Source organism: Chrysemys picta, chromosome 8 (genome assembly GCF_011386835.1).
Source record: "Chrysemys picta bellii isolate R12L10 chromosome 8, ASM1138683v2, whole genome shotgun sequence".
In the NCBI taxonomy this organism is placed as follows: domain Eukaryota; kingdom Metazoa; phylum Chordata; order Testudines; family Emydidae; genus Chrysemys; species Chrysemys picta.
In genome coordinates, this window is record NC_088798.1 from 157341 (window position 1) to 181904 (window position 24564).

Below are 24564 nucleotides of genomic sequence, written 5' to 3' on the forward strand. Positions count from 1 at the left end.
TGCTGGAATGCCAGTGCTGGTACCCACAGTTCAAGAAGGATGTTGATAAATTGAAGAAGGTTCAGAGAAGAGCCACCAGAATGATTAAAGGATTAGAAAACCTGCCTTCTAGTGCTCAATCTACTCAATTTAACAAAGAGAAGGTTAAGGGCTGATTTGATTACAGTCTAAAATATCTCCATGAGGCAACAAATGGGCTCTTCAATCTAGCAGAGAAAGGTCTAACACAATCCAATGGCTGGAAATTGAAGCTAGGCAAATTCAGACTGGAAATAAGGCTTACATTTTTGACCATTGGAACAATTTACCGAGAGTCGTGATAGATTATCCATCACTGACAATTTTAAAATCAAGATTGGATGTTTGTCTAAAAGATATACTGTAGGAATTATTTTGGGGAAGTTCTATGGCCTGTGTATTAGGTCCCTTCGACTTTGTAATCTATGTTGTTCCTTCACTCATGTCTCTTTCACAGTCCCAATCCCCTTCTTTTGCTTCCTTGCAGATGGAGGGAGAACTGGAACGTTTCCACAAGCAGAACATGCAGCTGGAACTGAACATCACAGAGCTGCGACAGAAGCTGAAGGCCACTGACCGTGAGATGCACAAGGAGCAGCAGAAGGTATGGGGCACAACCTTGATGGCAGAGATCTCAAGTCATACAAGATGCAAGCTGTCAGGAACATGGACAGTATAGATGCATGGCTTTGAGAAGAGAGTTTTCCTTCTTGGGTACTGCGCAGAAGAGAAGGGGAAGAGAGGCTGTGGCAGGAGGGATCAGAGACAAGCATTCCAAGTATGAAGGCTTGTGTGAGAGTTGGATATTATAGAGAGGTAGATAGTACCGAAGCTCCAGCCATTTGGTCTAACAGAGCCTGTGTGCATTGTCCTTCTGGATATGCTGCAAGATCTGTGTATTCATTGAAGATTCATAGAGTAGTTGGGGAGAGGGCTAAGTGAACCTCTCTGCCACACCCAAGGCAGAGAGTCTGGGAATATATGGCCTCAGCAACTTATTCCCTCCCAAGAGTACCATCTGGGCTGAACCTCTGCAATGACATGCCGTAATTAGTCAGGAAAGGTAGAGGGGGGGCTTGTGCATTGATATCCGGGCATACTTATCGTTGAAGGAACCACGTCCGAGGTGTATGAAAGGTCAGAGAGGAAGGAGCAAGGGGTTTGAAAGTGGGCATGAAGGAATTTAGTAGCCAAGGATAGGACTGGGGAAGCAAGCAGGGTATAGAGTGAGCAAATAAGAAACTTTGCGCCAGGGAGAATGAGGAGAGGGTGTTGATAGGAAGCTCAAGTTGAGCACATAGCTACCAACTGCACCTGTTTTTCTGTCCTATCATCTGTTACATTTACTTGTTGCGTCTTGTTTCTAGTAAAATTGTAAACTCTTTGGGCAGGAAATGCATCTGCCTATGTGTTTTTGAAGTGTCCAAGATAACAGGATCCTTAACCTGAATGGGGCCTCCAAGCACTAGTGCAGTAAAAGTAATAATGCAATTCTCATAGGGTGAGGAGGGGTGTTAGTTATTGGCAAGATTTGTTACCGTCTTATGTCTGACAGCACTCAAAAGCCAAGAAGTTCTCTCTCCAACTGCACGATGTCCAGATGGCACATTCTTAAAAACAAAAAATATAAATAACACATGAGGATTCTCAACAATTCAACTAGAGCTTCCAGGAGGTCCTCATGCATGACAGGGTGCTCTGAGTGGGTGTTCATGTATAATTCTTGCAGGAACGAGACATGGAAGCTCTTGTCAAGCGGTTTAAAACAGATCTTCATAACTGCGTGGGCTTCATCCAGGAGCCCAAAAAACTCAAGGAGGGGATCCGGGAACTCTACGACAAATACGTGCAGCAGGCAGACATGGTGAGTTAGGGCTCTTTCCTCTCCATGGTAGATGAGCGCATCTCTGGTGTCACACCTTCTGAGCCTGTGTATTGTCTCTCATCAGGTGGAGATTGTGGGGGTTGACACAGATCTGCAGCAGGAGTACACCCGGCAGAGAGAGCATCTTGAGAGGAATCTGGCAACACTGAAGAAGAAGGTGGTGAAGGAAAGTGAGATCCACCGAGCTGATAATGTGCGCATCATGCAGGTACATGGCCCATTTTCTTTGCTCCTGGCAGGGGCAGATGGAGAGAGAAGCTGCACACAAGAGAATTCCTCTTTCTCAGGCTTCCTTGCTGCAGTACGTTCTCAGGAGTCTGAGAAGATTTCTGTTTGATACCCTCCCAGAATTCCACTTACCCTGGAACTCTGGAAGTTTTCTAAGTTGCTGAAGAGAAGGTTTTTAAAAGTGCTGTGTTTTCTCAAAGTGATGGATGGGATGGAGTAGGATCTATAAGAGAAGAGATGGCTGGAACAGTTGCTATTTCCAGTCTGTGTGTGAAAGTTTACACTTTCACATTGTAAATTGCAGGAGGAAGGGGTCTCCACTATATGTGAATATCAGAGTTTTCTTTGTATAATGTAATTCTTCTTCAGGTATCTTCTGCATATTCCCACTCATGGGATGCTCCAACTGGTGCAGCCTGGATGATGGAATCTTAACTAGAGTTAACTAACAGTGCCCACTAGAGCCCTCAAGCACCGTCCTTGCTCCTCCCCTCAGTGATTGTGAAACTTGTGAGGTTGAGGGTATAAAAGGTGTTCCTCAGTTCCTCACCTCAATTCCTTCCAGCCATGACCAGCTGATGGATTAGGAACTACTCTGGGATTGTCCTGGATCTGTACTTCAAGTGCCTAGTTAGATTCGTTTTACTGTAGTTAATTCAGGCATAGTTAGTTTAAAATTTAAGTAGTTCTGAATTGTTTTAGATCAGTTCCTTTAGTACCAGGATGACAGAAATGAAGACTAAGAAGCTTGGCTTTAAGAAATAGGTTTCCTGTCCATCAGGTTCCCGGCAGGCGATACTCATACTAGATATCTTCCGTGTTTGGGAAGAGGTCATTCTCCGTCAAAATGCTCAGTATGCTCTGTGTTCATGACACAAGTGAAGGAGAGGCAAAATAGCCTGCAGGCAAATAGAGGCGGCTAAAAGGAAAGTTTTGGAGGGAATAGCTGCAGACTCTGTGCTGAGTAGTAATGGGACTTGGTGAGTGGTGTGTTTGGCCTGTCTGCTCATAGTTTGGTTGTCTGTTTGTTGTTCTCTGTGTATAGGCTGTGGGCCCTGAGTAAACAGGCTGCCTTGCCAAAGGCTGCCAGGCTCTAACCCTTCAAGAATTTCTTCTCTTCATGTCTTTTGGCTCCTTGATTAATTTTGTTCTCAATATCTCGATTTTGTGCTGAGTTCTCATATCTTCTCTCTTTTTACCCTCCCCTTTTGTTATTAGTTTAACCCCTTCCTAACTACTCTAGCCAGTCAGTCCCCAAGGAGACGGATCCCCCCCCCTCTTACTGAGGCCATCCAAATTATACAGCTCCCTCTTCCCTTAGAAAGTGGACCAGTGGTCCACAAAATCAAAACCCTATGCCCTACACCATTGGTTCCCAAACGTGGGGGCATGAAGAAATTCCAAGGGTGGCCGAGAAGGCTGCCCGGCCCTTGAGTTCCCAGCCTGGGAGGCTAGCCCCCCAGCCCCTCCCCTCCTGTCCACCCTCTCCTGTAGTTGTGCCGCCGCACGGACAGCACGGCTTGTGCCCGCCCACCTCCCAGGCTTTCCAATAAACCACTCCTGCTGCTCTGAGCAGCCTGGTAAGGGGGCGGGGAGCGATGGGAGGGGAATTGGATAAGGGGCAGGAGGTCGCGGGGGGCCAGTCAGGGAACAGGGAGCAGTTGGATGGGGAGGAGGTTCTGGGGGGGGGGCGGTCAGGAGACAGGGAGCAGGAGGGGTTGGATAGGGGGTGGGGTCCCGGGGGGGGGGGCGGTTAGGGGCAGGGGGTCCCAGAAGGGGGTGGTCAGGGGACAAGGATTGGGGAGGTTGTATGCTGGTAAAGGAGAGGTGGGGGCGTGAGGGTTTCTCGAAAATTAAAAAGGGGGTGTGATGCCAAAAAGTTTGGGAACCACTGTCCTACACCATTTACCTAGTCAAATATTCCAGAATTTTCTGCCTTCTGTTTTCCTTCATTTGTGGGACAGGAAGGATCTCCAAGAAGATCATTTAGACATTCTTCTGTACACTTACAACTTCCCTGAAGTCATCTATTATCTGCAAGATATGCCATGACACAGTGTCATTAGTGCTGTTTGTGGTGTGCTTGCTGCTTGACTGAAATATACCGTGTGGTCTGTTTGTTTGGGGGACCGTGTGCTGAGCTTAGTGGCCTGCTAGGCAAGGCTGAGAGCTTCTTAATGAGGTTTTGATCCTTAAGCCCTTTAGCACCCATCAACCCTTAGCCAGGGAGCGGGGCTACTCAGGAAGACCAGGGCTTTATAAAGCCCACTTCTAAGCGACCAGAGGAGCTAGTGAACAGGAGGTGCTAACGGGAGTTTTGCGCGGGAGTTCTCCAGTGAAGGAGGACCGATCACATGACCCTTGGGGTAAGTTTGTTGTCTGCAGGGCCGGCTCCAGGCACCAGCTGAGCAAGCTGGTGCTTGGGGCAGCAGATTGTTGGAGGCGGCATTCTGCCCAATCCTAGGGCGGCACGGCCGCCTTTTTTTGTTCTTGTTCCGCTCCGGCCGCCCTGTAGGGCTCTCTCCCGCCCTCCCCCTCTCTCCCGACCCGCCCCCCCGCCGGTTCCCCCTGCACCCGCGCTCTGGCCACGCCGCATTTTTTTTTTTGCTTTGCTCTTCTGGCCGCCCCGTTTTTTTTTTTTGCTTGGGGTGGCCAAAAAGCCAGAGCTGGCCCTGGTTGTCTGTAGTGTGTGTGTTTAGAGGGGAAGTGTGAGGGGGGGCTAGATACACTTAACATTCTTGAAACTTAAGACCAAAACATCCCCTGATAAAAACAAAACATCAACAAAGGAACGAGCTGCAGGAGTAAAAAGAGAATGCAGGCAGACGTCCAGCAACAGAGTAGGGGCTACCCAGTTTATTGCACCCAGTGCAGCATGTATGATTACCTGCCCTATGGGCATATGTGTGCTTTTAATGCAAGGAGCTCCCTGGCCCTCAGAGACCGTGTACAGGCTTTGGAGACCAGAGTGGCTGAACTGGAGGAGCTAAGGGAGACAGAGGTACATAGATGAGACTTTCTGGGACACAGTAGAACAGTCCCACCTCCGGTCTGGCAGCCTCTGTACTGTTGAGGAGGATAAAAGTCTCAGGGAAGGAGAACATCCAACAGGAGCAGGGGGAAACAATCCCATAGTTAGGACACTCCTTCCAGATGATGATGTGGTATCCTCTTGCACTGAGGATAGTTCTCCAGGAGAGGGAACTCCAGTTATTAGGAAGAGACAGGTATTAGTAATGGGTGATTCAATCATTAGAAACATAGATAGCTGAGTTTGCGATGACCAGGAGAACACATGGTGACTTGCCTGCCTGGTGCGAAGATTGCGGATCTCTTGAGACATATAGATAGACTTATGTGTAATGCTGGGGAGGAGCTGGTGGTTGTGGTACATGTAGGAACCAGTGACATAGGGAAGGATAGGAGAGAGGTCCTGGAGGCCAAATTTAGGCTTCTAGGTAAGAGATTGAAGCCCAGGACCTCCATGGTAGCATCCTCTGAAATGCTTCCAGTTCTACGCGCCGGGGCAGTTAGACAGGCAGAACTTCAGGGTCACAATGCGTGGATGAGATGATGGTGTAGGGATGAGGGGTTTAGATTTATTAGGAACTGGGGAAACTTTTGGGAAAGGGGGAGCCTATACAGGAAGGATGGGCTCCACCTAAACCAAAATGGAACCAGATTGCTGGCACTTAAAATTAAAAAGGTCGTAGAGCAGTTTTTAAACTAAGGGCTGGGGAAAGCCAACAGGTGCGAAGGAGCACGTGGTTTGGACAGAGACATCCCTTAGGGGAGGATCTGTTAATGTAGATTCTCTATGTCCTAATAAGGAGGAGAGGATGGAAGATAATAAAATATGGGTGATGAGAAACAGTCAAATGAAAAAGAGTCCCATTTAATTACATCATGTAATGGCAGGCAGCTAAAAAGTGACAAGTTTTTAAAGTGCTTATATACAAATGCTAGAAGTCTAAATAATAAGATGTGTGAACTAGAGTGCCTGTGGATGTTAATATAATAGACATCACAAAAACTTGGTGGAATGAGGATAATCAATGGGACATAGTAATACCAGGGTACAAAATATATCGGAAGGACAGAACAGGTTGTGCTGGTGAGGCAGTGGCACTATATGTGAAAGAAAGCGTAGAATCAAATGAAGTAAAAATCTTAAATGAACCAAACTGTACCATAGAATCTCTATGGATAGTAATTCCATGCTCTAATAATAAGAATATAGCAGTAGAGATCTATTACCATCCACCTGACCAGGATGGTGATAGTGACTGTGAAATGCTCAGGGAGATTAGAGAGGCTATAAAAATAAAAAAACTCAATAATAATAATAATAATAACGGGGGATTTCAACTATCCCCCTGTTGACTGGGTACATATCACCTCAGGACGGAACGCAGAGATAAAGTTTCTTGTGACCTTAAATGACTGCTTCATGGAGCAACTAGTTCTGGAACACACAAGAGGAGAGGCAATTCTTGATTTAGTCCTAAGTAGAGCACAGGCTCTGGTCCAATAGGTGAATATACCTGGACCGCTTGGTGATAATGACCATAATATAATTAAATTTAACATCCCTGTGGCAGGGAAAACACCACAGCAGCCCAACACTGTAGCATTTAATTTCAGAAAGGGGGGCAACACGAAAATGAGGAACTTAGTTAAACAGAAATTAAAAGGTACAGCACCAAAAGTGAAATCCCTGCAAGCTGCCTGGAAACTTTTTAAAGACATCATAATAGAGGCTCAACTTAAATGTATACCCCAAATTAAAAAACACAGAGAACCAAAAAAGTGCTACTGTGGCTAAACAACAAAGCAAAGGAAGCAATGAGAGGCAAAAAGGCATCCTTTAAAAAGTGGAAGTTAAATCCTAGTGTGGAAAATAGAAAGGAGCATAAAGTCTGGCTCCTGGGGGGGGAGGGATAGCTCAGTGATTTGAGCATTGGCCTGCTAAACCCAGGGTTGTGAGTTCAATCCTTGAGGGGGTCATTTAGGGATCAGGGCAAAAATCTGTCTGAGGATTATTGGTCCTGCTTTGAGCAGGGGGTTGGACTAGATGACATCCTAAGGTCCCTTCCAACTCTGATATTCTGTTAAATGAAATATAAAAATATAATTAGGAAGGCCAAAAAAGAATTTGAAGAACAGCTAGCCAAAGACTCAAAAAGTATTAGCAAAATTGTTTTTAACTACATCAGAAGCAGGAAGTCTGCTAAACAACCAGTGGGGCCACTGGATGATCGAGATGCTAAAGGAGCACTCTAAGGCCTTGGCTACACTCGTGGATTCACAGCGCTGCCTCGGCAGCGCAAGTGTAGTCGCGCTGCGAGAGCTCTCTCACAGTGCTGCAAGTACTCCACCTCTCCGAGGGGAATAGCTTGCAGCGCTGTGAGCGAGCGTGCAGCGCTGCAGGCGCTGATTACACGGGCGCTTTACAGCGCTGCACTTGCTGCACTCAGGGGGGGGGGGTGTTTTTTCACACCCCTGAGCGCAGCAAGTGCAGCGCTGTGAATTGCCAGTGTAGCCAAGGCCAAAGACAATAAGGCCATTGCAGAGAAATTAAATGAATTATTTGCATTTGTCTTCACAGCTGAGGATGTGAGGGAGATTCCGAAACCTGAGCCATTCTTTTTAGGTGACAAATCTGAGAAACTGTCCCAGATTGAAGTGTCACTGAAGTTTTGGAACAAATTGATAAACTAAACAGTAATAAGTCACCAGGACCAGATGTTATTCACCCAAGAGTTCTGAAGGAACTCAAACGTGAAATTGCAGAACTATTAACTGTAGTCTGTAACCTATCATTTAAATCAGCTTCTGTACCAAATGATTGGAGGATAGCTAATGTGACACCAATTTTTAAAAAGGGCTACAAAAGTGATCCCAGCAATTACAGGCTTTTTGACTTTTTGAGCCATCTTTTTCATTAGAAGTGCAAAATGGTTTGGTTAATTCAAGAATGTACGAATGTTTTGTTCATAAATAGAAAACAACTTTATTATGGATTAATATCAGTAATGTAGATTCTTATATAGCACCTAATAACTGTATCCTAGAATATTTATTATATCCCAGGAGGAAGAGTCACTCGCTGTCCTCTGTTAAGGTCCATCTGTCTGTAACTTCAGCATACTGTGTTCCTGTAGACAATAAATTGGTGTTTGTTCATGTTGTAGTTAAGATATTCTTAAAAGGTCCTAATAATCTGTATCCACTGGTGAGAGACCCTGTACCTTCTTGGGATCTAATTTAGTTTTTATACAATGGATGCAACGCCCATTTGAACTCATGAATGAACAGAACAGGTAATCATCAAGTGATCCATCCCCTGTTGCCCATTCCCAGCTTCTGGCAAACAGAGGTTAGGGACACCAACCCTGCCCATCTTGGCTAATAGCCATTGATGGACCTATCCTCCATGAATTTATCTAGTTCTTTTTTGAACCCTATTATAGTCTTGGCCTTCACAAGATCCTCTGGCAAAGAGTTGCACATGTTGATGCATAAGGAATGCAGTGGTGAATAGTACAGAGAATATTATAATGCCTTTATATAAACCAGTGATGCGGCCTAATCTGTATACTGTGTGCAGGACTGTCACCCCATCTCAAAAAGAATATTGCAGAATTAGAGAGGGGTTCAGAGAAGAGTGATAAGAATGATGAAGGGCATAGAAAATTCATACCAGAAGAGATTGAAAAGATGGGGTTTGAATGATCTTAGGAGAGGAATAACAGGAGCCATAGCAGTATATAAAGTAATGAGCAATCTAGAGGAGGTAGATCAAGAACTACAGTTCTCCTTGTTTTGTAACACAACAGGAAGACATTTATTGAAACTACAAAAGATGGCCAATACAAAACTGATAAAAGGAAATACATGTTCTTAGAATGTGTAATTAGACTGGTACTGACTGCCACAGAAAGTTGCTGAGGCCAAGAACTTAACAAAATTCGAAAAGGGATCAGACATTTACATGAATAACAAGAATATCCAGAGTTATTTTTATAACAAAAATGTCATGCTTCAGGACCTAAACCAATCTCTAACTATTGGGGATTCAGATGAGCCCTAATGTGTGGGGGCAAATTATCTCATACCTGCCTATTGCAAGGGTTTTTGTGCCTTTCCCTGAAGCATCTGGTACCGCCTACTGACTGAGAGAGACTTCTAAATTAGATGATTCTCAGGTCTGATCCAGTATAGCAATCTCTGTTTCAGTTACAGCTCTGACCCATATGATACCCAGTATTCTTTCCCCCATGGGTATGGTGCTACCTACTGTTGACCCAGATGTAGGGTGACCAGATAGCAAGTGTGAAAAATTGGGACAGAGGATTGGGAGGGGAGGGGGGTATAGGTGTCTATATAAGACAAAGCCCCAACTATTGGGACTGTCCCCATAAAATCGGGACATCTGGTCATCCTAATCAGTTGATGCCTACTGCCCTTTCTCATAGTGATACGGTGATACAAATATGTCAATTGAAAATCTGAGCATATTGTTGCTACAGGAAAATGTGAGCCTGATTAAGGAAATTAACGAATTGCGGAGGGAACTGAAGGTGACCCGCACCCAGGTGCATGATCTCCAGTCAGCACTAGGACTAAACAGAAAAAACAAGAAGCAAGGGATCCCAGACACAGGTGATTATTACAGTTCTCCCTGTATCTTTCCATATTATCAGCTTTCATCTTAAAGCCTCCTGTCTCCCTTTGCCAGCATGTGAGTTTCTCTCCCTTTGGCTGGTATTAGTCATTAAACTCTATGGTTGCCTGGAAGATGCCTATACAATGTACAGTGGTATTCAACTATACAATGCACAATTCACTTATTAAGCACTTCAGAGCCTTCTCCTTTAGCTCTCTCTCCCCTGTGCCAAGAGATGTATGTCCTAGCTCTTTCTTCAAGAGTAAATAGAGCCTGGCTAGCTGGAACCCTCATCGTTATACGCTCTGGCTACTGTTTTCTCTAGTTCCTTCCCGTGACCTGCTGCCTAGTCCCAGTGTGCTGAGGTTGAATGTAGAAGAGGAAACAGAAAGAATCATAGAAATGCAACGGCTGGAAATCAAACGCCTTCGAGACCAAATCCAAGGGCAGGAGCATGTCCTTGCTCTTCGGCCTCTGTCAGGTGGGAGGCTTCCCATGCTGGAGATTGAAAGGAGCCATGGGACACAGCCACAATGATGCAATCTAAGGAAATTCTACACGATTGCTTCCATTGACAGGATTAGAAATCCTGGAACCAGATCACACTATTTTTGCCTGTTCTGTCCTGTAACTTTCCCTGTTAACCAAATACTCCCCCACAAAACACTCTGTGCCTTAATCTCCTCCCCTCTGAGAAAGAGACACCCCAAACATGCACACACCTCCTCTCTGTGCTGCAATCACCCCTCTGAACAGGAGGTTCCCTGCACACACACACACACACACACACACACACACACACACACACACTCTTTCTCTCTCTCTCTCTCTTTGCTGCACTCTCCCTTCTGTACAGAAGCTGAGCTGAGAGGAATGAAAATAATAAATAGTGCTATCTGCATTTGCACATCTGACTGTGTGTGTGCAGATCTCTGGGGAAGCAAGGGTCAGTGAAAAATCAGATGCCACAGTTCAGAGGGCTTAAATAATACTGTAAACCTCTTGTGGTTTAGTGTGATATAGTGCTGGCAGGTTCTCCAGAGCCCTTTATTCTGAAATGCTGAATGACTAGTCAATGCACAGTGACATCCACACAGGACATTAGAGAGATGGGAATAAGAACAGTGAAATCTGTTCTAAGCAACTTCCCAAATTACTGGCAAAAATTTATCGCCCTGTAAAGATCATCTTTGGCTAGTGGTCAGACAAAATCAGCCAACAGTCTGTATGGCCTGGTATCTATAAGTGTATCAGCTTACTCACTGCAGAGCAGTCATCATCCACAAAATATACCGTGAGTCAGGAAAGAGCCCCAGTATCACCATACAAAAGCTGCCTCTCAACCCAAGTCTCTTGTTTCACCTCTTCTGTTAAATTGATCTCCTGCTTATCTCCATGTCTTCCTCCTAACATCTGAAACTCCCTTTTGTCGCAGATATACAGGGCAACCACTCTTGCTTTTTTCAAACTGTTCTTGAAGAGTCACTTCTCAATGTAACCCCATTTTTTAAAGTTCTGTCACAAACCTAACAATGAATAAAAGCCACAAGATTTCTACATTTTCAGATCTCCTCAGTGCTTGATGTCTGACTTGAATTGTCTACGCTAGCTGAAGAGCAGTGTGGATTGGAAGGGGGGCAGGTATTTTCATGAGCTTTTGGGGCAAGGAGTTACAGGGGTTTGGGGGAGCTGCATCTGGGGCCTGGTCAGTGTCCTGAGAGTTAGTGCATAACAATTGAGGACAGGAAATGGAAATGAGAAGAGGCAGGTGCCTCCTAAATACTTGTAATACTAAAAATAATGTCGTTAAGGATGAATACGATGCCCAAACTGAATTACTTATTAGCCTTGCTATCTTTTAGAGGAACCATAATCTTTACCAGACCAATACTTTAAAAATAGATAATTTACTGCAGGAGTTCCTATGGACTAGAACACTATTCCTGCTAAGGTTGAATGGTGCAGTCAGTGCATAAGCAATAAATAGGGCCCTATCAAATTCACAGTCCATTTCGGTCAATTTCACAGTCAGGATTTTAAAAATCACAAATGTCATGATTCAGCTATTTAAATCTGGAATTTCACGGTGTTGTAATTGTAGGGGTCCTGACTCAAAAAGGTGTTGTGGAGGAGTCGCAAAGCTATGGGGATTGCGGTACTGTTACCCTTACTTCTGCACTGCTGCTGGCAGCAGCACTGCCTTCAGAGCTGGGCATCTGCAGAGCAGCAGCTGCTGAACAGGAGCCCAGCTCTGAAGACAAAGTAAGGATGGCAGGATATGGTATTGTCACCCTTACTTCTGCACTGCTGCCTGCAGAGCTTGGCCTTCAGTCAGCAGCCACCACTCACCAGCCACCCAGCTCTGAAGGCAGCAGCGCAGAAGTAAGGGTGGCATGGCATGGTATGGTATTGCCACCCTTACTTCTGCGCTGCTGCTGGCAGAGCTCTGCCTTCAGTGCTGGGTGCCCAGCCAACATCTGCCGCTCGCTGGCCACACAGCTCTGTAGGCAGTGCAGAAGTAAGGGTGGCACTATCGTGATCCCCCTAAAATAACCTTGCAACTCCCTTTTGGGTCAGGACCTCCAATTAGAGAAACACAGGTCTCCCCCATGAAATCTGGTCTTTTGTGTGCTTTTACCCTATACTATACAGATTTCACGGTCCGTGACGTGTTTTTCTGGCGGTGAATTTGGTAGGGCCCTAGCAATTAATCTGGTACCTCAATTTTATTATTCATCTTTAACCAGGATAAGACACTAACTTGGCAGATGCCAAAGAACGAAATAGAACTGGTACACATTAGCCTGATGGGGTGCTGTCTCCACCACCTAATATTGTCATCCTGATGCTTCCTGTGCAGGAAAAGGATGTAATCAATCCAATTAGCAGGTGCTTTTGAAACTAGCTTTTTTCTGACAGTCATAGAATCATAGAATATCAGAGTTGGAAGGGACCTCAAGAGGTCATCTAGTCCAACCCCCTGCTCAAAGCAGGACCAATTCCCAGCTAAATCATCCCAGCCAGGGCTTTGTCAAGCCGGGCCTTAAAAACCTCCAAGGAAGGAGACTCCACCACCTCCCTAGGTAACGCATTCCAGTGTTTCACCACCCTCCTAGTGAAATAGTTTTTCCTGATATCCAACCTGGACCTCCCCCACCGCAACTTGAGACCATTGCTCCTTGTTCTGTCATCTGCCACCACTGAGAACAGCCGAGCTCCATCCTCTTTGGAACCCCCCTTCAGGTAGTTGAAGGCTGCTATCAAATCCCCCCTCATTCTTCTCTTCTGGAGACTAAACAATCCCAGTTCTCTCAGCCTCTCCTCATAAGTCATGTGCTCCAGATCCCTAATCATTTTTGTTGCCCTCCGCTGGACTCCTTCCAATTTTTCCACATCCTTCTTGTAGTGTGGGGCCCAAAACTGGACACAGTATTCCAGATGAGGCCTCACCAATGTCGAATAAAGGGGAACGATCACGTTCCTCGATCTGCTGGCAATGCCCCTACTTATACAGCCCAAAATGCCGTTAGCCTTCTTGGCAACAAGAGCACACTGTTGACTCATATCCAGCTTCTCGTCCACTGTGACCCCTAGGTCCTTTTCAGCAGAACTGCTACCTAGCCATTCGGTCCCTAGTCTGTAGCAGTGCATGGGATTCTTCCGTCCTAAGTGCAGGACTCTGCACTTGTCCTTGTTGAACCTCATCAGGTTTTTTTCTGCCCAATCCTCTAATTTGTCTAGGTCCCTCTGTATCCGATCCCTACCCTCTAGTGTATCTACCACGCCTCCTAGTTTAGTGTCATCTGCAAACTTGCTGAGAGTGCAGTCCACACCATCCTCCAGATCATTAATAAAGATATTAAACAAAACCGGCCCCAGGACCGACCCTTGGGGCACTCCACTTGAAACCGGCTGCCAACTAGACATGGAGCCATTGATCACTACCCGTTGAGCCCGACGATCTAGCCAGCTTTCTATCCACCTTACAGTCCATTCATCCAGCCCATACTTCTTTAATTTGGTGACAAGAATACTGTGGGAGACAGTATCAAAAGCTTTGCTAAAGTCAAGAAATAACACATCCACTGCTTTCCCCTCATCCACAGAGCCAGTTATCTCATCATAGAAGGCAATTAGGTTAGTCAGGCACGACTTCCCCTTCGTGAATCCATGCTGACTGTTCCTGATCACTTTCCTTTCCTCTAAATGTTTCATAATTGATTCCTTGAGGACCTGCTCCATAATTTTTCCAGGGACTGAGGTGAGGCTGACTGGCCTGTAGTTCCCCGGATCCTCCTTCTTCCCTTCGGAACATACACCTTCTGGTTTGCTGGGGCCCACTATGCTGTCATTCTGCCCTCCCTTTGGCTGGTATAAATGGAGTGATAGAAGAAAATGCCATTTTGGGGGCATCATTTCGCGAAATTGAATCAAAGTCTTAACAAAGAAAAAGGACCTCATCCTGCTCAGAGTAAGAAGTATTTCCAGCTGAAGAGCTGTCTCACAGTGGTGATGAAAAAACTTAAGGGCATGTCTTATGAGTCGGCCTCTCTGGGAAGATATGATTTCCAAAGGTAATAAAAAGCCTACCGCATGAATCTGATGTAAACAGTGAACACTCAGTGAAATCAAGACATCGTATTTAGGGTAGGTGTTGGAGCCTGATATTGGGTGGGACTTTGCACATGAAATATTTATAGTGTTTATAGTGGAGACTTCTCCCACTGCAACTTGAGACCGTTGCTTCTTGTTCTATCATCTGCCACCACTGAGAACAGCCTAGCTCCATCCTCTTTGGAACCCCCCTTCAGGTAGTTGAAGGCTGCTATCAAATCCCCCCTCACTCTTCCTTCTGCAGACTAAATAAGCCCAGTTCCCTCAGCCTGTCCTCATAAGTTATGTGCCCCAGCCCCCTAATCATTTTCATTGCCCTCCACTGGACTCTCTCCAATTTGTCCACATCCTTTATGTAGTGGGGGGCCCAAAACTAGATGCAATACTCCAGATGTGGCCTCACCAGTGCCGAATAGAGGGGAATAATCACTTCCCTTGATCTGCTGGCAATGCTCCGACTAATGCAGCCCAATATGGCATTAGCCTTCTTGGCAACAAGGGCACACTATTGACTCCTATCCAGCTTCTCATCCACTGTAATCCCCAGGTCCTTTTCTGCAGAACTGCTGCTTAGCCAGTCGGTCCCCAGCCTGTAGCGGTGCATGGGATTCTTTTGTCCTAAGTGCAGGACCTTGCACTTGTCCTTGTTGAACCTCATTCGATTTCGTTTGGCCCAATCCTCCAATTTGTCTAGGTCACTCTGAACCCTATCCCTACCCTCCCCCCAGCTTAGTGTCCTCCGCAAACTTGCTGAGAGTGCAATCCATCCCATCATCCACATCATTAATAAAGATGTTGAACAAAACCGGTCCCAGGACCAACCCCTGGGGCACTCCACTTGATACCGGCTGCCAACTAGCCATTGAGCCATTGATCACTACCCGCTGAGCCTGACAATCTAGCCAGCTTTCTATCCACCTTATACTCCATTCAATACTTCTTTAATTTGCTGGCAAGAATACTGTGGGAGACCGTATCAAAAGCTTGCTAAAGTCAAGGTATATCGCGTCCACCGGTTTCCCTTTACCCACAGAGCCAGTTATCTTATCATAGAAGGCAGTCAGGTTGGTCAGGCATGACTTGCCCTTGGTGAATCCATGTTCACTGTTCCTGATCACCTTCCTCTCCTCCAAGTGCTTCACAATGGATTCCTTGAGGACCTGCTCCTTGATTTTTCAAAAAGAGGGTCCTGTGGCACCTTTAAGACTAACAGAAGTATTGGAGCATTGATGAAGTGGGCATTCACCCATGAAAGCTTATGCTCCAATACTTCTGTTAGTCTTAAAGATGCCACAGGACCCTCTGTTGCTTTTTACAGATTCAGACTAACACAGCTACCCCTCTGATACTTGATTTTTCCAGGGACTGAGGTGAGGCTGACTGGCCTGTAGTTCCCCGGATCCTCCTCCTTCCCTTTTTTAAAGATGGGTACTACATTAGCCTTTTTCCAGTCATCCAGGACCTCCCCTGATCGCCATGAGTTTTCAAAGATAATGGCCAATGGCTCTGCAATCATATCCGCCAACTCCTTTAGCACCCTCGGGTGCAGCGCATCCGGCCCCAGGGACTTGTGCTCGTCCAGCTTTTTTAAATAGTCCTGAACCATCGGCTAAGCAAGTGCAGAATGGTGGTGGAATGTGCCTTTGGATGTTTAAAAGGCCGCAGGCATTGTTTGCTTACTAGGTTAGACCTCAGTGAAAGCAATATTCCCATTGTTATTGCTGCCTGCTGTGTGCTCCATAATCTCTGTGAAACAAAGAGAGAAAAGTTTCTGGTGGGGTGCGGAAGTTGAGGCAAATCACCTGGCAGCCAATTTTGAGCAGCCAGACATCAGGGCAATAAGAAGAGCACATTGAGAGGCTCTGTGTCTCTGTGAGGCTTTGAAAACCAGTTTCAGCAATGACCCACAGTAATGTGACACTTACCTGTGTTGTTCCTTACTGAGCTGTCCCCTTCATTACATTTTCTCCCCTGTAAACGCCACCCCCACTAACCACAGTGTGCTGAATAGATAAAGAGCCTTTTCTCCTCAAACCATTAAGTTTTATTATGCTCACAAACACACAGAAACAGCAAACAAGAGTAAGATAACCTGGGGCAAAAGGGCTGATAACAGGGGGGTGGGGGACAAGGATAGCTTGCTTACAATTGCACGGCAATAACAATCAAAGGTGTGGGAATGGGCGCCTTCTGGTCCTTGTACCCTCCCCTGGAGTTAAATGCAAAGGATACCGGACTTCCCCCACCCCTCCACCTCCTAGGACGTTTGGGAGGGGAGGATGATGATGGCAGCAGGTTCAGCATAGGAGAGGGACTCTAGCATCCAGCTGCCTTTCTTGAACCTCAACCAGATGCCTCAACATGTCTGATTACTGCTTCATAATCCGCAGCATCTCTTCCTGCGCAGCACGCTCTTGTTCCTTGAATGCTCTCCTGTCCTCCCTGTCCTTGTGCAGGTTGTTGGACAGTGCAATCCTCCATGCGCTGAGCTCTGTCTTGTCACTCTCAGAGGTGCACATTAATTCATTGAACATGTCCTCCCGAGTCTTCTTTTTCCGCTTTATAATCTGGGAAAGTCTCTGTCCCAGTATGGAGGATGCGCCAACAGACAAGGTTTCAGCTGCAAAGAATACAAAGCACAAGGGTAGCATTGACAGTGCATACATTGTTTCTTGCATCTGAAGAAGTGAGGTTCTTACCCACGAAAGCTTATGCTCCCAGTACTTCTGTTAGTCTCAAAGGTGCCACAGGACCCTCTGTTGCTTTTTACAGATTCAGACTAACACGGCTACCCCTCTGATACACTACATTGTTTCTAGTGCAAGGTTAATTCTTTTTTATAAAAGAAACACCCCTCAATGCATTTCCCTGCAAGCCACAACGTAATCACAACTGCTGGCTACTGCAAGAGTTGTTTTGCTGCTCCAGCCATGGTGAGTGAGGCCATGAGGCATGGGTGAGAGGTCTTGTGCTGCAGCTTTTGTGAAGACATCCTTAGGATCACAGGTTGCAACTTCAGAAAAGCCCCCTTTCCCCTAGCAACCTGGATGGTGCGTGAGGACAGGCACCAGTGTAAAGCCCCCCCAAATAGTTTGATTGTTACAAAAGCGGCACCGGATTGGGGGGAAGGGAGACAAACAGGAAGCCATCCCCGCCCCTTTTTAAATGCCTGGTTGCAATACACGGTGAGCCCTTCCAACCACAGCCAGGGCACACTCAGGAAAGCGTGGTTGTGTGACCCAGAATTCACCAAATGGGCAGATTACTTGTTGAGTTGCTTGTGGTTTAAGGGCTAGCATTTAAAACTTCCCCCATTTCCCCTAGGTGACCATATGTGATATCAGTCTCCTGAGGGTAACAGATACGGAAAGGGAGCAGATATTGCAAGCATCTGGGTACAGACCTGGTCCTTATGCTGCAATGATGTGTGCCAGAAGAGTTAATACTGGAGTGGCGTGGGAAAGTGTCCTACCATGGTGGACGAAATAAGGCAGCCCTTCCCAGAAACCTTCTGCAAAGGATTGCAGAGTACCTCCATGAAAGCTTCCTAGAGATCTCCATGGAGGATTCCAGGGCCATCCCTATGTACATAAACAGACTTTTTCAGAGAGCAACCTCTGCGTAGCTGGAGTGGCCACCGATACCCACTACACTTACTCTTTTGTTCAGATTCAACATTAAAAATAATAGCATGTAACCCCTACAGTTTGATTGGAAATGTGTACTCACCAGAGGTGCTTTCCCCAGTATCACGCTCTGCCAACAATTGGTCCTGTGAGGGGATGGGCTCCAGGGTTAAAAATAATTCTTGGCTGTCGGGGAGAATGGATCCTCCGCTTGCCTGCCTCGCATTCTCCTCCTCCTCCTCCTCTTCCTCGTCAACAATGTCCTCCTAGTTGTTCCTCGAGGTCTCCCAGGGTTCCTGGGAGGTATACACTGAGCATTTTGGGGTAGTGGTGGGGTCGCCACCAAGAATCACATGCAGCATCTCATAGAAGGGGCATGTCTGTGGGGCAGAACCAGAACAACTGTTCACCTCCCTTGTCTTCTGGTACGCTTGCAGAAGCTCCTTTATATTCACATGGCACTGCTGCGGTAGCCCTTCGCCTCCATGCCCCATGCTATTTTGGCACAGATGTCAGCATTTCTTCTGCTGGATCAGAGCTCTACCTGCACAGACTCTTCTCCCCACACAGCAATAAGATCCAGCACCTCCTGTGTACTCAATGCTGGAGCGCGTCTGCGGCCATTAGTCTCCATGATCAGCTGTGCTGAAGAGCTTTCCACACTGATCAAACAGGAAATGAAAATTGAAAAGTTCCCGGGGCTTTAACGGGGGCGTCTATTTCCTGTGTACCTGGCTGACGTGCAGTGGAGTTGAAAGCGCTCTCCAGAACGGTCACAGCGGAGCACTATGGGACACCTCCTGGAGGCCAATTCATTCAAATTACACAACGCAGTGTCTACACTATCCCCATATCAACCCATGGATGTTGAATCAAGTGCTACACCTCTTGTGAAGGTGGAGTACAGAAGTTGACTTTACAGGCCACTTAGATTGCCAGAAGGGACTCAGTAGTGTAGACTCATACATTATTAAATTGACCTAACGCAGCTTATGTCAACCTAACTTTCTCGTGTATACCAGGCCTTAGTTTCCTCACAACTCCAAGAGCTCTTTGGGAGCCAAATATTTGGATTTAGGCAGCATCATATCAGGGTCCCTGGATGACCCTCTCTCCTTCGCCTGCTCTGTCTTGCCTGTGGCTGCTTCTGGTCTCTTTTCTTTTGCTAAAAGGGATAGTGAGAGAGTCCTTTATAAAGTTGCAGTGCCCTTTACCAGGTGACCCTCTTGGTCTGCCACAAAGCCCCCTCTCACCTCCTCCCACAAGAAGGTCATCTCTTTGGTTACCAGCTCACCTGGAAAGATAGTTTTCACTAGGCAGTGGCCAACTCATTGTCCAAAGGTGTTTGTATTTGAATAAGGGACCCTCCAAGTTAACGCACCTCCATTGTTCCTGCCCCGGTAGCAAATGGATGATTTCGTATGCACTGTGGCATTAAATAACCCATCAGTTTCATAAAATCAACCAGAATTCATGTTTTACATAGACAAATTATCCAGACTGTGTTCTCTAGGGTCATTATAGAATATCCTGACCTAAGGCTCCCACACTGCCCAGAATCCAGTATTTTACTTTGCTAGTGCACCTCCAGCCCGTCACCCATTTGCACAGGAGATGTGATATGGAAGTCATGATCAACTAAATATTTCCTTCTCCCCACCTATCCTCCACCCCCCAAAGAGCTGTCAGCTTCCCCTATGCACAGCAGGAATCATCCCTCTTTAGCCCTGAGGCCAGTCACCTAAGGATTTCTAAGGGAGGGATGTGCCCTGAATACACTTGGCTCAATTTTCTCCCTCCTGCCTGGCAGCAGCCCCATCTCTTCCTGTGCCCTCTCTTGCATAAACCCTTCTGGTTTCCTGACCCCTGCAAACACCAGAGCAGCCCCCTTTCCCAACTGAACAGGCAGAGACGTCTCCTGTTCCCTACCTACCTGTTCAGCATGGGATCTGCTGGGCTGCATGCCAGGAGGCCCCAACCACCTGCTGTTCTCTCCCAAGAGGGGGCTGAGCAGGCAGCTGCCCAAAGAAGAAGCCATTTGCAGCAAGGGAGAAACGGGCATGCTGGGAATGGCTCAGTGTCTCTGGGCCTGGCTTTGCTTCCTCACTATCACAGCACTCCCAGATTGACCCCATTGACTCTGTAAAGGGCCAGTCCTGAAGGTGTCAAATGTCTTCTGCTCAGCCAGTGACTTAAGAGTTAACATATTAAATGCCATGTAAGTCACTATTTGTTTAACTCTGGTAATCCTGCTTGGCTCTGCCAGCTCAGCCAGAAGCCTTGTTCCACCTGTTCACCACTCCCCACAGCTTCTGTCACGAGCCAGGAAATGTGAAATGAGACATCCTGCTCTGAGTGAGGAGGGCGACACCCAGGCACCACAGTTACAGCCCTGGAATCTCTTCCAGGACAACAGGTTGTATCAGACCCCACCCTGCTGGGGAATGTACCTGTCACAGTCCAGGTGAAAGGGTTGTGCTTGCTGCAGCCTATCAGAAGCAGGTAGCTGGCTGAATAGGCCAAGGAAGGAGAGCTGGAAGTTACACCTGTTGCCTGGCAGGCCGTTGCTGTTGGAAGGGAAGAGGCCAGATTTTACCCTTGGGCCATATCCCAGGACCTGCCGTGTCAGCCTGATTCCAATGGAAGGAGAGTGTGGCGCAACCTCAGCTGCCAGCTGGGAACTCAGGCAAAGGCGGAGAGGCGGCTGAATTGTGCCTGAAGTTGGTGATTACTTGTCAGCTGTGGGTGAGTAAAACCTGTAGCTGCATGTGAGCTGTTTGTGTCGCGCTCTGTCTCTCACACAGCTCCTAATCCTCCCCACTTGGGAGGTTTGGGGCTGTGGGCTGCTTCGTGAAAGCTAACCAAACTGATCCTGTGGTCTGCCCCCTCACACGTATAGACTGTTCTAGGCATAGGCAAGATAGGCAGCTGCCTCGTGCAGTACAGCGGCCTGGTGCGGCAGATTCACCGCAAGCTGGGTGTGATCTACTCTGCGCTCACCTGCTGTGGTGCAGTCTAACTTCCCGTGTTCACCCTTAATGCACTTTTCCGTAGGCCGCTTTGAACCAGGACTAGATCAAAGTACATTAATGAATAGTTAATGCACATCAGCAGGGTGTGCGCAGCGGCCTCGACAGGGCCCATGTGGCTGGACGGTCCAGCTTAGCACAGCTTAGCACAGGCAGCCCCAGGGTAGGGGAGCCCACAGCCTGGCCCAGCCCACGGTAGCCTCCCTCTGGAAAAGCTGAATGATGAGGGACCCAGCAGGGCCCCCCAAGGTGGGTGGTAACCAGGTAAGTGGCACCCCCTTGCTGCCCCCCTAACCCCTGCCCTAACCCTCCTTCCCCGCTCAGCTCCCTTGTGTTCTTCCCACACCCCATCTGTGCCTGCTCCCGTTCCCCCATGTCCTAACACCCCTGCCCTAGTCTGCCTGCCACCACTTCCATCTCTGCCTGTGTCCTAGCCCAGCCACTACCTGGGGAACTGAAGCCTGAACCCCCCACCCCATCTGTCCCCTGCGTCCTGGTCTCTCCCCAGGTCCTTGCCCCCAGTCCCACCCCTGTGCAGACTCCAGTCCCACTGTATTATTTCCCCCCCCACACACACACACACACACTCCATTCTTCCAATCTTAGATTCACAGCATCCAGGTTGACAGGGACCATTGTGATCAGTTTGACTTCCTGTATAGCAGAGGTCAGAGAATGTCCCCAAAATAATCCGTAGAGCAAATTTTTTTAGAAAAACATACATGTGGTGCATGGTTTTCCCACCCCTGTCCCCCACAGCTTCATGTTGGGGACCAGCCCCTGGCCTTGACACCCAGAGGGGTTCGCTTCAGATGGGGGAGGGGAGATAGAGCCCCATGGCACAGGTCAAATGGTGCGCCTGGGGAGAGAGCCCCAATGCCGGGGCTGGGCAGGGCTGCTGTCTCCTTGGGGTGGGGGAACCCCACTGGGAGGGGTGTCATCCTTCCAGGGACATCTGATTATGGAGGAGCATACTGATATATTTGCTGCACTGTCATGCCAAAAGGGGGACTGACCGATAGGAGAGGGAGCGCTGGATGAGATCACTCCTGTCCCATGGAGTGTTCCATTTGACCTGTGGGTGCTGTTTTAAAGAAGCTGCTTAGATTCCCATATACCCTTTCCAGGTCCGGGGAGGGGTCACTAACCCACCCAGGCCAGGGCTGTAGCCATGTTTAGTATATAACCGTTTGAGCCAGTCTATGGCCAATCCAATTCAAATTTTTCGTTAACCTGAAGGGCTTCACTGCCCCCCAGACACCCACGTATGGGGGATATACCCCCCTACAGGGCTGAACCAAATATGTTACAAACCCAGCACCTATGGTCAGGGACTCCAAAACAGAGGGGGGGAGGGCAAGGGGCAATGGCCCTCCCACTTTTCATCATGGGCCTCACCCCGTCCTTCTTCTTCCTTCCGAAGCTCCGCCTCCTGGCCAGGCCAGCAACTAGAGCCTGGCCGGGAAGCCCCGGCAGCTTTGGGGAGCTGTGGACCCTCCACCTGCCCTGGGCAAGGGGCCCAGGAGTCAGGGACATGGGCTGGGGCTGCTGCTTTTGCCCCCCCTCCCCCTCCCCGGGCAGGTGGAGGGTCTGGGGCTCCCTGGCCCACTCCAGCTTCCAGCTTGGTCCAGGACAGGGCCTAGGGTGACCAGACAGCAAATGTGAAAAATTGGGACAGGTGGTGGGGGGTAATAGGAGCTCATATAAGAAAAAGACCCAAAAATCGGGACTGTCCCTATAAAATCGGGACATCTGGTCATCCTAACGGCCTCAGGGGGAAGAGGAGGGGCAGGCCTAGGGCCACATCAAAGCCTCTGCTCCCCCCCCCCTTTTGGGAAGGCTCTTCTGCCCCTGCCTGTGGTAAGGAATTCATGCAGGGTGTACACCCTGCTTGCCCACACTAACAGGTCATTAGTGTGCTTTGATCTAGGCCCGTTTCATATAGACTGTTTATGGTCAATTCATCTCTCTTAAATTATGGCTATGGGATTGCTGAGGGGGCGTCTGCATACTGAAGTTCTGCCTAGGACAGCCGATTGTCTGGAGCAGCCGCTGCCCTGCCTCACCCTTTCTGCCGGGCATTTCAGCTTCAAGTCGTTCTTGTTGCTTCATAGTCCTCATTCAGCAAGATCTGCACTGGAATAGGTGCTCTGGTATCATGATGGTGGGGCCTGTTTAAGCACTTAGCAGAGCAATCATGAACTTTTTTGATTAAGTAAAACAAACCTGATCTACTTGGCTATAGAAGGCTGTCACATACTGAGCCCCATAACCTTGAGCCCTCTACTCTAAGTCCCCCCTCCTCCGGCATGATCAATCCACAAAGTGTGTGTATGTGTGGCCGGGGGGTGTCATGATTTCCATCCCCATATGTGCTGTGCCCAGATGTGACCAAGAAGGAAAAAAATTATAGGGGGGGTTGGGATTTGTTAGGGAGGGGCATATTTAAGGACTGATACCAGGATGACTGGAAGCTTAAAAATAACTGGTGCAACTTCCTGCAGTTTAGAAAATGTTAAGATGTTGCAAAACAGGAATTTTATGCAACAAATGCCTCTGGGATTCTGAGCTAGAATAACTATGCATCCCTACACTCAACATACTCCTATATTCTCTATCAGGCACATAAAACTGTACAAAACAGTCCAAAAGCCAACAGCAGCACTGAAAACAATCCCATAATTTAGTAATCTCTCTCCTCCGGTACATGGGGTTGGGGAGGGGCGGTGAGAGCCTTTGAATGTCTCTTGGGATGGCATGACACCATACAACAGGAGAGCGTGTGGAAGTATTTCAACAACTGAGCCATCTGAGCTGAAATCTCTTTCACTCTATGAGATCTGGGCCCCTGTTTCTTCCTGTCCCATGTATAACAGCCAGAAACACTGAAGTCAAAGTCTTCACTCAAACACAAGTTATTGGGCTCAATACAAGAGGGGGGGTGACATTTAATGATCCATGAGACGAGGACAGACTAGATTGTCTAATGGTTCCTTCTGGTCTTAAAATCTATGACTTTATGAAGAGTGTCTGTGTCCCTATTTATTCCACGCTAGGTTTCGGGGAAGGGGGGAATTGCTGCAGAGAGAAAGCACTTTTCAGCACTTCCAATCTACTGTGGAAAGAAGCTGCCCTCCTGTATGGAGGCGTGGAGCTTCTCATTCCTGCCAGTCCCTTGGGCCCAAGCAGACTATTCTGATGTGATGAGTGAGTCAACAAAGGAGAAAAATAAAATGTAAAGAGTTAAACTCCTGCAGTCCAAAGACCTCGTGGAAGCTGTGTGAAAGGTGTAATGGTGAGACAGCATAGCTCTATGCCTAGAGCACCAAGTGAGGGGCAAAGGGTGCTGTGATATAGAAGTGGCCATGCAGTTATGGTGCTGGTGTAGTTGGGCTCTATGAGGCTTAGTGTTAGAATAATACTGAACCTGCAAGGGGGCTCTCAAACAGAAGCCCAGAGCTCACCCCTAACCCTGCACAGCTCAGCCCCCATCTA

The 24564-nt window shown here is 47.6% G+C and overlaps 2 protein-coding genes across 10 annotated transcripts in view; both read left to right on the forward strand.

The window, feature by feature from the left end:
* The window catches only part of CFAP57 (cilia and flagella associated protein 57), a 123232-nt gene extending 105139 nt beyond the window's left edge, over positions 1–18093 (forward strand). For 5 of the 7 annotated variants that reach the window (XM_008166679.4, XM_008166680.4, XM_065553648.1 and 2 more), the window contains 5 exons: positions 506–622; positions 1748–1882; positions 1968–2111; positions 9664–9796; positions 10126–11359. In XM_008166679.4, coding sequence (XP_008164901.1) covers positions 506–622; positions 1748–1882; positions 1968–2111; positions 9664–9796; positions 10126–10337 — 741 coding nt within the window. In that variant the 3' untranslated portion in view covers positions 10338–11359. Of the gene's footprint in view, positions 1–505; positions 623–1747; positions 1883–1967; positions 2112–9663; positions 9797–10125; positions 11360–17738 lie in introns of those variants that run through there. The other 2 variants (XM_042845257.2, XR_006173197.2) reach the window with 2 other exon arrangements.
* Positions 18094–20220: 2127 nt separating this feature from the next.
* TMEM125 (transmembrane protein 125) overlaps positions 20221–24564 on the forward strand; it is a 39557-nt gene continuing 35213 nt past the window's right edge. For 2 of the 3 annotated variants that reach the window (XM_065553656.1, XM_065553658.1), the window contains exon 1: positions 20225–20785. The gene's annotated coding sequence lies outside the window, so the exon portion shown is untranslated. Of the gene's footprint in view, positions 20786–24564 lie in introns of all 3 variants that reach the window. The other variant, XM_024103879.3, reaches the window with a different exon arrangement.